Here is a 16573-nt window from a genome sequence, read left to right on the forward strand (position 1 = left end):
ATGAGGGAGGGGGGAGCGGGGAGGGCAGGTAAAAATGAGGACCTGATGCCAGGGGCTTAAGTGGAGAGCAAATGTTTTGAGAATGATGAGGGCACTGAATGTACAAATGTGCTTTACACAATTGATGTATGTATGGATTATGATAAGAGTTGTATGAGTCCCTAATAAAATGATTAAAACGAAACATGGAAAAAAATTTACATTTAAAATTCAATTCAGACTTGTATCAAATGGGTTTGTGTGAAGAAATAAGTATTTTTCAGATGAACTATTCTCTAAGAGTCACCGGATGTAGATGTACTAAAACTGACATCCTGAAAGTTATCAGAAATGGGTTCCGTGCTGTCACAGACTGTAAAACACTCTTACAAGTTCCAGGAAGAGTTGCAGCAGCAGAAAGATTCCCTCCAAAGTAAAATAAATTGTTTTCCACCTTGCATTTGCCAAGTGCAAATGACATAATAGCTTTCAGTTATACTGAATGAAAGTGAAGATGCTAAGAGGATAAACTTTTATAACCTAAGAAATGAATATGCAGACAGGCAAGCCAGGAAAATCTTATGAGGAACCACAATAACCTATTAATAAAGTAGTCTTTTTAATATTATCTAGTACTATGACACCAAAATAGTCTGTCATTTTGTCACTTACGACATATTACTCATACATCACCAGTATCCCATTACTCTTTGAAGTTAAACATTTTTAAAGCACATGTGCTTTAACCACACAGTAGACACACTTCTCTGTACGGACTCCACAAATGATGTCATCAGCCCCAACTGCTTACACCAGCTTTCTGAACTCAAGATACTAATTTTAGATGCAAGTTCACTAAAGATTTGCTTAGTTTCCAATGCCAACCTCGACTCGAGGATTTTGAAAGACTTTGGAGATGTGACTGGGGAACCCTACTTAATGGTGGATCTAAACTGGAAAGGTCTGCAGACGTGTTTTCAGTGAAGAGAAGATGTCTATAGGACAAGGTTTCCAAGACCCATCTCTGCCAATCACGGAATCCATCTAAATGACAATGGTGATGGAGAAAGTGTCTTCTCCTGACAGGTACAGTACCAGTAGTGATAAATGCGGAAATAACAACAGGAAGTAAAGTATACTGATTAATATTCATTTATCACGTCTCATGTCCTGTGGTAAACACTTGAACTTGCTTTTTCTTACTTAACCCTCAAAAACTATTTTGAGATAGGTACTCAAACCAAACTCTCTGCCATTGAGGCATTTTAACTCATGGCAGTTCTATAGGATGGAGCAGAACTGCCCCTGTGGGCACATCACTATGGGAGCAGAAAGTCTGATCTTCCCCCCAAGGCAGATACTAGTGTACTCTGTTATTGGTACACTGTGGATGAGAAAACAAGAGTCCAGATGAGCTCGTTCACCATACATGTCATGAGGGACAGAGAGCATTTGCCTCCACACAGCCATTCCACCCAAAGCCAACCAACCGAGCAGCCGCAGCTCCTGTGAGTGATGCAGCTGTGTTTTCTGTCTTCAGTCGAGCTCACTAGAATGCGCAAAGCCAGCAGCTGACACACACTGTGCATCCTGACTCCCCTTCCAGCACCAGTTCTTCCACAAAGGGCTCCCGAGTCCGCCTCTGCAAGTCATCCTTCCCGCCTCTGACACGGCTCCGCAAGGCATTGATCAGGTTTCCTCTCCTACCATTACATATGTGGGAATGGCCTTCTCTCCTGGTCACAGCGTCTGAATTACAGGCATGGACATCTTTGCCACTGCCTGCTCACAGTGAATCCTACTCAGTTCACTCATTTTTCACAGGTAGAGCCTATCTTCACAACCTTTTAAATGGAGGGACTGTAGGAAGAAAAAGTTGGAAGGAACCACTCTGCCACTGTAACACATCAAAAGTGCATACTTCGTATACAAGTAAACTTCCATTACAAAAAAATAAGTGAAAGGGAGAAAGTATCTTGATGCTGCCTTTATATCACATTCATGCCTGCTCAGTTCAAGCAGTTAAAGTTTACAAAGAGATGAAATATGGCACAAACTCTTTGAGTTTATACATTTTCAGACTACCTGGCTAGTATTGTGAGCCAAGGAAGGTCTGTAATCTGCCCTTATTTACAAGAGTGATTTCTGGAACAGAGCCAATTTGCAGAGACTGTACTCATCTTGAACTAACACCAAATCTAATGCATACATGATTCGACTGCCCACGTGTTTTCAAGGGTTTTCCAACCCAGAAAATGTGGGGATATTTATTCTTTCCATAGCATTTCTATCCTGTCAGCTCTCAGGCTGAGCTAGAACTTGAAGGCTTGGCTCTCCTTTTCATTAATCACAGACTAAGGCAGGGCAAGAGTTCAGTGTCCCACGAGCTTCATCGCCGTGCCCACATGACCATTCACACCAAGAGCAAAGCCGCAACTCACCTCCTTGGAATGAGGCCGTTTTCCAAACTCGTTGTCTGGCTTCGAAGCCAGCGGCGCTGGTAACTGCTGGACGAGGACGCAGAGGAGCTCGGAGACGGGAACGGTGTGATCAAAAGGCTGCTTAGTGAGGCTTTGGGAAAGAAAATTTGAAAGTTGAAACAAGTGGGTCCTTAAGTGGCAACTTAAAAACATACATACAAAATAACTTAAAACGTTCAGGTTCTTATCAGTCACATCCAGCAGGGGGAGACTATGATTTCTCTCAACTAGATGTCTGTTCACCTAAAAAGAATGCAGTCTTTAAAAAGGAAAACAAAGGACAGCGAACAGGGATACAGGTCTAGCAAATGCATACATTATAACCACATTTAAATTTACAATAATTACAGTGCAATTTTTGACAGCACCATCTAAACAGCAGCATTATTTTTCTTTCAGGCAGCAGTATATGAGCAACAACCAATGATATTGAAATACACAGCTCAATGCACTGAAGGCGTTGGGTGGAAAAGCCCCGTTCGTTCTACAAAGTGGTGGAATACCAACTGCGATGTTTCCACAAATGAATCACCCCTCAACATATGGGGCACAACAATCTTCACAACTGGACCAATAAGTATGATAAGCAGAGAAAAAAATTAACGTTGCCATACACTTCATTTTAGTCGGATCCACAATCAATGCCCACGAAAGCATCAAAAAACCACGAAATGCCACGAAAGCAATCAAGAAACCAAATGACATACCAGATTAAGCAAATCTGCATTAAAGACTTGTTTAAAGAGTTACAAAAGCAAAGATAGCACACCTTGAGGGTGAAGGTGTCCTTTACTAGCGGTAGCATATGAGGTACTCTAGCACCTCATAGGCGTGCAAAGGCTGGACAATTGAATAAGAAGATCAAACGACAGAGTTGACATAGTTGAATGATGATGTTGGTGAAGAATACTGAGTATACCAGAGACTGCCAGAAGACCAAACAAATCTATGTTGGAAGAAGTACAGCTGGAATGCTTCTAAGAAGCAAGGAGAGACCAGTCCCTGGAAAAAGACATGCTCCGTAGAGGGTCATCACACAAGAGGAAAGCCCTCAGTGAGATGGTCTGCCAAGTGGCTGTGACGATGGGCTCTAAGCTAACACTGTGAGGATGGCACAGGGCCAGGCTGCATTTCAGTCTGCTGTACACAGTGTCACAATGAGTCAGAACTGGCTCGACAGCACCTCCCAACATCATCATCCATCACCCATCTGTCAGCGTGTCCTACGGTGGTGGCTTTCATGTGGCTGTGACAGCAGCTCGGCCACCAGTAGTTCAGATCCCAGCAGGGTAACCGAGGGAGGGCAGGTTTCAAGCCTAAACAATGGGCGTTAACTTCTGACCAAAGGTTCACTGCCCAACTTACCAGAAATAACATCAACACCAAAAGGGTCCAATGATTTGTTATTAACCATAAATAGAATGCTATATAGTTGACATTTTGTGACATATACAAGGCAAGCAGAAAGATCGCCTAACAAATCGCACTTTTCATTCAGCAATCAGAGCAGGAGTGGGTTTACACACAGTGCATGGCTTTGGTAACGCCTGGGAGGAGCGCAAAGACCCCTTCCAGCTGTGTTTGAAGCAAGGGCCAGAGACAGCAATGAGGGAATGGTCAAGAGGAAAGGCAGCTGCAGCCTGATCCAGCCAGAGCGCATCCTGCACAAACGGCTGGTGACCTACGTGCCATGTGTCACGTGGAGGACTGGCAGGTGCTCCTCTCCTGAGCGAGAGGTACAGGCTGCCTGATCGGCCTGCTCATCCTGCATGGCCACACATCTCAGAATCCTTGAATTCTACATTAGGTCACCACTCTGCTCAGATCTAAACTACATAAACTCACAAAAATCAAACGAATCGATCCATCACCAAATGAAACTACCACTAGACTCTTCGTTTGGCTTTTGACAGAATCAGGCGCAGGTGATAAAAAGCAGTAGCTGTAAATGTAGGATGTGCAGTCAGGAGGAAAGGGTACCTGAGATAAAATCTAGATCATCAAGTGTCCAGAGCAGAAGAAAGGGTGGCGAGACCAACTGGCAGACCTTCCCACTGTCACGGATGAATTTATTCCCATACATATTTTCTTGTAATACTTTGGTAAACAATTTCCCAGAACAACTGGCTTAAGGAAGCTTCCCTTCTGGAAAGAAGCTTCTCAATGTATACCGGTCTCAGGTGAGTTTGAGTATTAGGGGAAAAAAATGGAATACCCAAGTTAGCTGTGCAGTCACTCATAGAGGTTATACATTAAAGTCTCAGAGCTTCATAAATGTGCGAGGATTATAGATGATGGAGGTAAAACCCCAGCAGCTCTGAGACCACCCATCTGTCCTCCTCCTTTCCCACAACTTACTACACCACCATAGAGATGTTATATTAGGCAGGAAAACAGGTGAAAGTACCTGATCGAGCAATGCCGCTGTCCCGGTCTTCATTTTGTCCTCTACTTGGCATATCAACTGGTGTGCTGTGTGCTAAAAGGCAGAAGGAAACCATACTATTGGGCTCTTCAAACATTAAAAAAAAGAAAATTAAAACACCTAAAGCACTTTTTAATATTTCAAAGCATACTATCCTAAACAAACAAACAAAACCAGTTGTTATCAAGTCAATGCCGAAACATAGTAACTGTGGGGCAGAGTAGAACTGCCTTAGGAGGTTTCCATGGCTAGAAATCACTATAGAAGCAGACGGCCCCATCTTTTTCCCAAGGGAAGGCTGGTGGGTTTGAACTGCCAACCTTTTGGTTAGCGGCTAAGAGCTTTCATGTCACTCTGCCCCACTACGTCTCCTTTAAAGGAAGCTTCAGCTTGTAATTGGTATATAGTTTATATAGAACACAGATGAACCAGGAAGTAAATTTAAACATATAAAAAGGTGGTGAGAGCAAAAAGGAAATGCATAACCATCTAACTCTCTGGCCTTAACTATTCTACTTTAGCATATAAACCTTTCTGATTGATGTTTATGAATTCTGAAAAACCTGAATAACAAGTGATCTATGCAGTTGAAATAATGAAACATCTTTAGACAGCGGTATTTAGCCATTTTTCTCATTATTAGCAGGACCAGCACTGCTTCTCCAAAATGTTTTATAATGTTTTTCAGCAATGACTAAAGGCAACTTAGGAAAGAGAGCTATTTGAAAACCATTTCATAAATTTAAAAGATGTTTCTGTTTATTACCCACTCTCTTGGCAAGTAGAAAAGACTTTGGTTGGTTTTCAAATTATTTCTTCCTCCAGTTCTTTGCCACATACATCCATAGGCAGTATTACTATAGTTATTTGGCAAAACTCATCTATTGGTCTGAGTTTTAGAAATATTGGACTCTGAAGTACAACAGACTTGTAGGAATGGTGCAGACTGACATAAACCATGTACTGTTGGCCTGGAGGGTGGTGAGCTGTTGTTATTATCAGCATTGCGATGTTCCAAAAATGCTGCCTGGTTATTGTATTTGCTGGGTATTTGTGAAGCATGCTTGTTTTTCAAAAATTTCAAATGTATAAACCTGCTATTCTCATTCTAAGTAGATGTGTGTAGGTGTGTGTGTGTTAATTTCATTAGCATATCAGTTAACTAGAATTTTTCAGATTATAATAAAGTTGTACTTCAGATTATAATAAAGGTATATGATAAAGACTATAAAAAAACTGCATGAAGAATACCATTTGCATAAAAACCATAACTAATATGTTAGTACCCGAGTTCCCCACACCTGTCGATCATGCCATGACTACCACAGGCATTTCAACAGCCAGAGCTAGCAAGGCCAGTTAAATCTCAGAAGTTTCCTCTCCTGGACTAGTTAGACCTACAAAGGACTTAGAAACTACATTTCAGCTACTTAGAACATGTTCAAGAGAGAGAGTAAACAAGTCTTCCATGCTCCCATCAGAGTGAAGTTTGAAGAAAGGGTGCAGGTGAATGAATAGTGAAAAGGGGAAGCAGTCCATAGCAGCAGAAGAGACTCAGAAAACATATCCTCTTAGAAATGCTAGGGGCTCACATGGAAGCAGCACACCAGCCTGTGTGATCACCAGGTGTCAAAGGGATCAGGTATCAGGCACCAAAGAACAAAAATCGTATCATTGTGAATGACGGGGAGTGCAGACTGGGAACCCAGAGCGCATCTGTAGGCAAATGGACACCCCTTACAGAAGAGTCGGGAGGAGACGAGCCAGTTGGGGTGCAGTGTAGCAATGATGAAACATACAACTTTCCTCTAGTTCTTTAATGCTTCCACCCCCACTATCATGATCCCAATTCTACCTTACAAATCCGGCTAGACCAGGGGATGTACACTGGTACAGATAGGAACTGGAAACACAAGGAATCCAGATGAACCCTTCAGGACCGGACCAGTGGTGAGATTAGCAATACCGGGAAGGTGGAGGGAAGGAGGGTTAGAAAGGGGGAACCAATTACAAGGATCTACATAGAACCTCCTCCCTGGGGGATGGACAACATAAAAGTAGGTGAGGTGAGATGTCAGACAGTGTAAGATATGATAAAATAATAGTAATTTATAAATTATCAAGGGTTCATGGGGGAGGCGGGAGCGGGGAGGGAGGGGGAAAATGAAGAGGTGATACTAGGGGCTCGAGTAGAAAGCAAATGTTTTGAGAATGATGATGGCAACAAATGTACAAATGTGCTTGACACAATGGATATATGTATGGATTGTGATAAGAGTTGTACGAACCCCCAATAAAATGATTTAAAGCACACAAATAAACCAAAAAACAAATAATTGGGGCTCATTTCAGATCAGAATCAAAAGCTCAGCTTACACTGAGGCATTAGCAAAGATTTTGACAGCAGAGGTTCATTGGTGGAATTTTCAAAACACCAGGAAGTTGACCACATATGCAACTAATATCTCCTATCAAAAGAGCCCCTTGGATTTCTAGAGAGGCATCCAAATAGGATTTTTGGTTTTCTAAGAACCTGCACAGGACTTATGAACAGTGTGTGGTCCCACTGCACTCAGCATCCCACACAAACCTGCGAGGAAAGAGGCACTGCGGGTGAGCCGGAGGGGCGCTCCTTCAGCTGCCCCCAGCAGCAGTCTGCTGCCGCATGCCTGCAGCAGCCCTGGAGACAGCAACACACAGAAGAAGGCAAACAGAATACACACACAAAATAAACACAGATTAAAGGTAATGGAAACAAATAAAACAATACAACAAAATCAAATAAAGCAAAATGCACGTCCACAACTGTGGTCCTCAAAAAGCGAGAATCCATCTGTGTGTCCAATTTTACCTAGGTTACTTCCAGTACGACAAGTACTCAAACTATTTTGATTTGTGTTCAGTTTTCCCAAATTAGGATCTTGGTTGATGTATTCAAAGCTGTCTTGCAAGCTAAAGCCAGAGATAGGGAGGAAGGGAGAAAGAGGAGAAAAACGTCAAAGAGACAAATAAAAAAGGGGGGGGGGGTTTGCAAACAGACTTCTAAATATAGACAATAACTGATCAGTCACTCAAGATTTTACTTTATAAATGAGTAAGATCTCTACCAAAGGGAATTAAACTGGTAATTTCATAAAGAAAATTAAAGAACAGCTTTCTGCAGATAGTCCAGTTTATAAAACTGAACAGGTACCTAACAATTTCAAAATCCAAATCCACTGTCACAGAGGTGGACTCTAACACACAGTGACCCTATGTAGGGCTCCGAGGCTGAGTCTGTGTGAAGCAGACAGCCTCAACTTTCTCCGTAAAGCAGCTGGTGGATTTCAACCATCAACCTTGGGTCATCAGTCCAATGCCTAGCCCACAGGGCCATGTAAATCGGAACATCAAACTGTGGCTATTCAAGCTTTATTTGCGGAGAACAGGTTAAGAACAATTATGACTCTCCTAACAGTTTGATTTTCCAACTTCTAAAAGGTTAAATTTACTCATCGAAACTAAAGTGAGAGTAAACCCACCTGCTGCCAATGAGTTGATTCCTACTCAGTGACCCTATAGGAGTAGCTATAGACCCTATAGGACATAAAGACCCTATAGGACAGCTCCTTTGGTTTCTGAGGCTGTAAATCTTTACAGGAGCAGACAGTCTCATCTTTCTCCTATGAAGATGAAGGTAACCGGCTTTAATAATTCATTGTATTTATTAACAAGGAAAATATCACACCTTCAAGGCTATATATCATAATGAGGCCCAAATAAGTTTTCATTAAGTCTGAGCTCAGTATTTTAAAATATGGAGTTGTAATAAATGTTTGGGTCTGAAAAGGAATCTCTTATAAGAAATAACCACCAATGAATATAATGGCTGTACTCATGACAATCCAGTATTAATAAGCACATTCACTCTTTCATTTTAAGTGTAAGCAAAGACTTAACGTCTCTCACTCACTGTCATAGAATCAATTCAGACCCATAGTGACCCTGTAGGGCAATGTAGAACTGCCCCTATGAGTTTCCAGAACTGTAACTCTTTATGGGAGTTGAAAGCCCCACCTATGTCCTGAAGAGCAGTTGGTGGCTTTGAGCTTTGGACCTTGCAATCAGTAGCCCAATGCATAACCACTACGTGACAAGAGCTCCTCAAAGACTTACTTAGTGGTGTCCAAATCTAGAGAGGACAATCCTTCTAGTGTACCAGGAAACTCCATTTATCTCAAAGAATGTCCTTTAGTTATAAAAAGCCTCTTGCACCAAAGGGTAATAAATACTCTTGTTACATCCAAAAAGAAGTACTTGAAATACCTTTGCATGGGTGTTCAAATATATGGACAAATGTGCCAAAAAAGGGTCTCAATTAGACATTTTGGGGTATTCTAAGTCTACACAGATGTGTAAAATAGAGGGGTGTAAACTCAGAAGTGAAGATCAAAATATTGCATGACCCAAGTGCCAGGCACTTGTAATGACTACAGACTGCTCAGAGAAGATGGCAAGCACAGAGGACCCATCCTTCCATAAGCCTGGGAAACCTTACTGTGTGCTTGATGCCTCCTGGAAAGAGTAAATAAGTAAATATGTAAGCAAGTGGTAGATGGATAGATTAGTTAAAAATACTGGGTGACAACAGTAAACTAATATTGGAAAATAAACTCACTAATTTAGCCTCACCTCTCTTCCCTTTTGATTTCCTTTCTCAGTACAAGACTTTACTGAACAGTGGTAGGAGCACAGTGGGGAGCAGATGGAGACACCGAATGTGGAAAACAAGGAAGATGTGTCTTTAAAGACACCTGATAAAATCAAAGTAGCCCTGAAGGCACAGTGGTTACACACGGAGCGATGATCTTCCAGGTCTGCAGCTCAAAGCCACCAGCCCTTCAATGGGCCGTCTACCCCTGTAAAGAGTTACAGTCTCAGAAACTCACATGGGCAGTTCTATCATGTCTTATAGGGTTGCTATGAGTCAGCATCAACTTGATGGCAGGGAGTTTGGTTCTGTTGGTTTGGATAATGTCAAAGGCTTAAAAAAAAATTTTTTTTTAATTCACTTATTGGACAATGGAAGGAGTCTTAGTGGTGCAGTAGTTAAACACTCAGCTGCTAATCAAAAGTTCAGGATTCAAAACCCACCAGTGGCTTGGAAGGAGAAAAGGCAAGCTCCCCTAAAAATTACAGGTTAGGAAACCCTACACGATCATTATGCCTATAGGATATTACGAGTGAGAACCGACTTAAAGCACACAGCAGACACATAGGTCAATGGAGTCCCTGGATGGCATGAAGGATCAACTCTCTGGGCTTCGCACTGAAAAGCTGGATTTGCGGGACTACCCGTGACATCATCATAAAATGTGTTCTAGAAAAAGGATTACTTTTTAAACATCTTTGTGAATGTAGATTCATACTGCTTCTTTCTCATTTCTAAAATCCGCATGACTCTCAGTTATTCTTTCCAGAAACAGTCACTTAAAAAAGGGTAGGCAAAACTGTCCACACTTACTTATTGGTACTCCCACAGAAACTGCCCATTCTAGCAGAGAAGACTTTACTAATCATCAGCTGTGGAGGAGAACTAGCAAAAAAGAAAAAGAGAATGCATTTTTAAAAATAAGAAGTCAACATCACTACTCACTTCTCACAATTAGTAGACAAGGAAGACCAAACTCACCGTATATAGTGTATCTTTAAGGTAGAGCCTTTATAGCTCATTGCCACAGAGCCAAACATCATTTCCCCAAGCATGCTGACATCTGAGGCTGGTCTTGCATACTGCCATACATAAAAGACAGAGGCCAAGAATCAAAGGACAGCACACAACACAGCCCAACACACAATTCATTAAGAAGCAATGTTTATTAATCTTCTGGTCTCTCTTTAGTGAACAATTATACTACTTTTCAAAATAGCTACTAGTCATTTTACAATTTTAATCTATAATTGTGGCTGCCTATTACCCCTCCCACCCCACCCATTACTAATGTCAGTTTCTTTTTTATACACAGTTTCTTCATACAGGAGCCAAATGCTTTATCAGAGTTCATTCTTAATCTTGTTGTGAGACAAAAAGATTATAACTATTTCCACTTATAAACTCTCTATATAAAGATTAACATATAAAAAGAACAGGGTATAACTCTTCTCTTGGTACTAAAAACATATCCTAAAAGGAAGATCATTTAGTATTATTCAACTACATAATCAACACAACACTGATCAGAAATGTCAGTGAATAGGGAGTCACTGAGTTTTAGTAGTCACTCTCTGGGGTGTTTGGGGACACTGTAACCCGGAATGCTGGGACAATGTTTGCCCACATTCCGAGATGCCCTGAGTACACTGAAAAAGTTAAGATTGGTGCCAAGGAATTATTTGTGCTTAGCAACATTTTATCATGATGTTATTGTTACACTATGCATGCTATGCACCCTTGCTTTGTTAATATATAAAGCTGTGCTATGGAAATAAAATTTGCCTTTGGATCATCAGCCCACTGGCCACTCTTTTCCTGCAGGTCGTCACTCACTGCAGGTCCATACTGCTGGATGCTAACAATATGGCATCTAAAACAGGGACCTGACGGGGCTATCAGCCACCTGGAATTATATTAAGGAGTGACGACTTCCCTAAAGTGAGGGGTTGTGGAGCAGTGACTCCATGGGGAATTCCCAAGGAAAGTTGGGGACTTTTCCCGGACTTATCTACCATACATTAAAACACCATGAGCTTTCTGTTTCTAGAAATAGGATTATTAATTGTTTGGAAGTAATGTGAGAGTTGAATCCCTGGTTTCCAGATGAAGGGACCCTTGATGAGGAGACTTGGGTTGGAGATAAAGAAAATTTTGGAAAAGGACAGTGCTTCTCTACATGAATACGAAATGGATGATGTAAACTTGAAAAATGAAGGGCATAAGATTTTGAGTGAGATTATTCCCTCTGCGCCTTTACCACCTGAGGTAGTCGTTTTAAATAATAATCCTTCTCCTTTAAATGTTGTATCTGATTCTCTGTATGTTGTTAATGCTGTACCTCAACTTAGTACCACTGTATTGAAAGGGTCCCCGGATAAGCCTATTTTCCATTTATTATCATATCTTCGATGCTTAATGCACCAGCTTCACTGTCCTCTGTTTATCACCCATATCCACTCAGGCCTCCCAGAACTTTTACCTGGGATGGCCCTCTGAAGGAACTTTTAATCTCTCTCTGTTACCCAGTCCGAGTTTTCATTTTAGGTCAAATAGGTGTAAAAACTGGACATCAGACCAACTCATCTACATCACCCTGTGCATTGATATTGTGGAATCAAATCCCCCTTGGCCAATGTGGGACGATTGTCAACGACGACTCCAGACTCTTTTTACAGCCGAGGAGTGTGATTGCATTCGCAGGGAGAGCCAGGAACAGGTCTTGGGAGCAGACAGGCAACCGAGACTGACCCCCAGGAGTTGGAATCGGCTTTCCCCTTTCACCGCCCTGACTGGGACCCAAACCTCCCTGAAGATAGGGAACGCCTCCCCACCTACCCCCGGGACTCTGATGAGTGGTCTCTGGGAGGCAGCGCGCCGTCCCATTAATTTGTCCAAAGTAACTAGTGTAATTCAGGGCAAGGAAGAGTGCCCAGTAGCTTGTTTAAAGAGGTTGTTTGATGCCAACCGGCTATACCCCCATAGACCCAGAGGCACCAGATAACTGCAAGGCCGTTCATGTAGCTTTTGTTCCCAGACCACACCAGACATCAGGAAAAGGTTACAGAAGCTAGAAAGGTTTTCAGGGGAAAATATTAGTGAATTATTAGGAATAGAAGGAAAGACTTATAACCATAGAAACCCACCAGAAGAGAAGCAAGTCAAAGCAATGGCCAGAATCCTCGCCAAGACTGCAGGGAGACCAGAAATCCGCCCCGGGCCAGGCAGGCGGAACAGACAGAATGTGCACAAAACACTAGGCAAGAACCAATGTGCCTACTGCAAAGAAGGAAGACATTAGAAGTCCAACTGCCCCAAACGACTTCAGTGTAGAAATCAGTCCCTCTGGGAAGAGAATCCACCCATTCCAGTCTTAGAACTGCAATGAGGAGGTCGGGGCACTGCTGTTCCCCTGGAGCCTATGATAACCCTGAAAGTGGGGAGCAGGTCTGTCACATTCCTTGTAGACACAGGGGCAAACCACTCAGTCCTCAAGAAAGCAGCAGGCCCCATTAGCCAAAAGAAGACTACCATTCAAGGAGCAACAGGCAAATTAGAAACTGTCTCTTGAACTAACCTTAAGGGGGTGATCAGTTTTCAGCCAGACCATACCCAAATAGCATTAGGTGGGCCCGAAGAAGAAACCCTCTGATGAGTCTCTGAGACTCTTCCCTTGAATGAGTTATCTCTTGACAGTCACAGAGCCTTCCTCTGAGCAAATGAGGGAAGACTATTGACTGAAGTCCTGGGGGGCTTGGGCAGAAGATAACCCTCCCCCTGCGTTTGCAGCCCACACACCTCCAGTTGTGGTTCACCTAAAACCCGGAGCAAGCCCAGCAGAGCAAGCCCAGTGGCAACCCATCAGTACCCTGTCCCCTTTAAAGATAAGGAAAGAAGTTTGCTGACCTTGGAAGGGACTGAAATTAACAATAAAGAAGAAATTTTGCAGCTGTTAGAAGCCATCTGGATGCCCAGTAAAGTGTCTGTTGTGCATTGTCCTGGCCATCATAAAGGAACAGACCCAGTGGCCCTAGGCAACCGAAGGCAAATGAAGCCGCTTGAGCCACAGCTTTAAGACCAGCGCAGGGTGAATGGCTTTCCTGACTTTAACATTGTTACCCCATTTAAACCCCCGCTACCACCTGGTTTGCTTGTACCTCTGGACTTACCCCTTGTCTATATGTCTTACTTTCAACCAAAACAAGTATTCTGAGCTGTGCATATTGTTCATGTAATCCCCCAGGTGTACCTATTTAGTGGGACAGAAAGAAGAGGACACCTGGGCATAATCGCAGTAAGCACCTGATCTCGCAGAACCGCTCCTATATTAGTGCCACTCTTAGTAGGTCTAACAGTGATAGGATCCTCAGCCCTAGGTGCCTCTGCCCTTGTTATAGGCCAACAGGTGGCATGGCGTAATAGTCCTAGGGAAAAATTGTTTCTTTTATACAAACAAGACTGGAATTGCTTGGCAGACCAAAGTAGAAGTAAGTAAGTAAGGAGTTAAAGTTTGTGCAGGAACTCAGTATGCTCCCAAAAACCAGTAAAGAAGGATAAGGAATGTGATCAGTAGATAAGAAATGTGATAAGGATGTGATGATGATGATGATGATGTGATGAGGAAGGTGATAAGGAAGTTAGAACTGTTCTGGGTGAAATTGTTCTAGGGTCCCAATAAGAACAGAAGAAGGCGGGATGGGATGATCTCAAGCTTGCATAAAGTTCAGCTTAACCAAATGTTCCACTTCTGTAGCCAGCGGCATTTTAGAAAAACCACAGCTTCAGCCAATAGCTGCCATTTTTTTAGCTCTTCAGTGTTAGCTGTGAAATAAAAAGGGGGGAATTGAGTTTTAATAGTGACTCTCTGGGGTGTTTGGGGACACTGTGTAACCCCGAGATGCCCTGAGGACACTGAGAAAGATAAGATTAGTCCCAAGGAACGGTTTGTGCTTAGTGCAATTTTATCACGATGTTTTTGTTACATATGCGGGCTATACACCCTTGCCTCATTAACATATAAAGCTGTACTTTGGAAATAAAATTTGCCTCTGGATCATCAGTCCACTGGCCACTCTTTTTCTTCAGGCAGTCACTCCCTGCAGGTCCATACTGCTGGACAGTAACAGTGAATGTCTAAAAGATGACAGACACCATGATATCTCCAAGGATTTAAAAATATATATTTGACCCTTCTGGTACTCGGCAGATAACGAAAAGATAGGGGGTCTGAACCAGTTGCTCCACAGGACAAAGATGTGGCAGTTTGCTTCTATAAAGATTAGTTTTGGAAACCCTCCAGGGCAGTTCTACTCTGTCCTATAGAGTTGCCACGTGTTAGAAGCAACTCAACAGCCAAGGGGCCAAGGGGTACCTTAGGACAGGCCTCCTCGTCCTAAAGGGTGGACTGTGTTGCCTCCAGTCTCTCCCCTCTTCCCTTGGCTGGTTTGCCAACTGCACTCCTACTTTGCCTGGAATCATCCCTTTATCCCAAGTGTTCTCGACATGATTACCTGCCAAACCCACGGATGCTTTCCAGCTTGAGTGATTGAACTTCTCTCACTAGATTTGACACTGTTAATCATTCTCCTTCTAGAAACTCCTCTTCCCCACATCTGTTCTCTTTAGAAGGCACTCCTGCTCAAAGCCTGCATTCTGAACCATTCTTCTGATTCTTGGTGATAATTTACAAAGGAATGCCCCTACATCTTTGTGTTTAGGGCCCAACTCCCCTTCAGCTCTAGAATCCTATACCCAAACACATTCATTCATATATCAAAAAATACTGAGCATATATTTATGCCACGTGCTGATGGCATGCTAAAAAACAGGATAGATATAAATGTCAACCAAACCAGTGTGCTCCAGGCAGCCCAACACAACTTGAGGAAAATAAAACCACAAAATTTCGGTATGCACCCCACCTGCCAGATGCTCCCTGGTAGGTATGCGTGGAAGACAATACCACCCAGCCAAGGAGAAACACGGGATCGCCCGCAACATTTTCTCCTCAATCTTTTTTTTTCCAACTTCATACCCACATGGACGCGTGCGCACTGACACATAGAGGCACGCCTACACCCACCTGTCCATGCATGCAGAGGTGGAAAAAGAGAGATCTCACAGCTCTGGTCAATAAGACACCTTTTTCTGTTTTGATACAGTTCACACCCCACTGCATGCAGCCAGAAACCAGCTAGCTTCACACTGAGTATTAGTAACTCCCACCCGCCTGCTTCTTAGGGTACTCTATCATTTGCTGCTTCTTAGGATACAAGGTCCATCTTCAACGGTGGCTCTCAGCCAGTGGAATGCTTACCCTACACTTTTTAAAATGCAAACTGCTTTAAGACACAGGAGAGCAAATGTCTGACACAAAATCAGGCCCTGAAATAACGAACTTCTGTAGACCTGGTAACATCCATGGTTCTGCTTTTCCAGCAACACAGTTGATAAGTGATTTTTTTAAGGTAATATACATACCTTATCAAACAATACTCTTCTGCTATTAAATATTTATGATAGGCCATCTCCTTTCTTATATCTACTCAATCAAACTGCTCAATAAACCTAAATCCCTATTCTCTACCACCTCTACACACACACACACACACACACACACACACACACACCTTTAAAAAGCTGCCAGCGCTCTAGCCTTCACACTCAAGAGACTTCTTGCCATTTCTTTCTTCTTCTACAAAGTTTTCTTCCTTGGAGTAGCAAATTCTACTTTCTTTTTTTTTACTTATCCAAAATGGTTTAATCCATGATCAACAACTGATTGATAATAGTATTATAAACTAAATTTGCTTCTTATTTTTTTAATATCTAGGATATATTCTATTTTATTTTATTAATCATTTTATTGGGGACTTGTACAACTCTTATCACAATCCACACATCTACCTATTGTGTCAAGTACATGGTGAAGAAAGCTGATGGTGCTCGGCTAACAAAAGACATAGCTTCTGGGATCTTAAAGGCTTGGATATAAACAAG

At 42.4% G+C, this 16573-nt stretch overlaps 1 protein-coding gene across 4 annotated transcripts in view; it reads right to left on the bottom strand.

The window, feature by feature from the left end:
* FNIP2 (folliculin interacting protein 2) overlaps positions 1-16573 on the bottom strand; it is a 112668-nt gene that overhangs the window by 62775 nt on the left and 33320 nt on the right. For 2 of the 4 annotated variants that reach the window (XM_030887169.2, XM_045295737.1), the window contains 6 exons: positions 10556-10656; positions 10388-10459; positions 7736-7836; positions 7475-7564; positions 4867-4938; positions 2421-2550 (listed from right to left, as the gene is read on the bottom strand). In XM_030887169.2, the coding sequence (XP_030743029.1) occupies positions 2421-2550; positions 4867-4938; positions 7475-7564; positions 7736-7836; positions 10388-10459; positions 10556-10656 (566 nt within the window). Of the gene's footprint in view, positions 1-2420; positions 2551-4866; positions 4939-7474; positions 7565-7735; positions 7837-10387; positions 10460-10555; positions 10657-16573 lie in introns of those variants that run through there. The other 2 variants (XM_004708740.2, XM_045295738.1) reach the window with 2 other exon arrangements.

Source organism: Echinops telfairi, unplaced genomic scaffold, assembly GCF_000313985.2.
Source record: "Echinops telfairi isolate 266 unplaced genomic scaffold, ASM31398v2 ScPeMD7_5868;HRSCAF=6743_0, whole genome shotgun sequence".
NCBI lineage: Eukaryota > Metazoa > Chordata > Mammalia > Afrosoricida > Tenrecidae > Echinops > Echinops telfairi.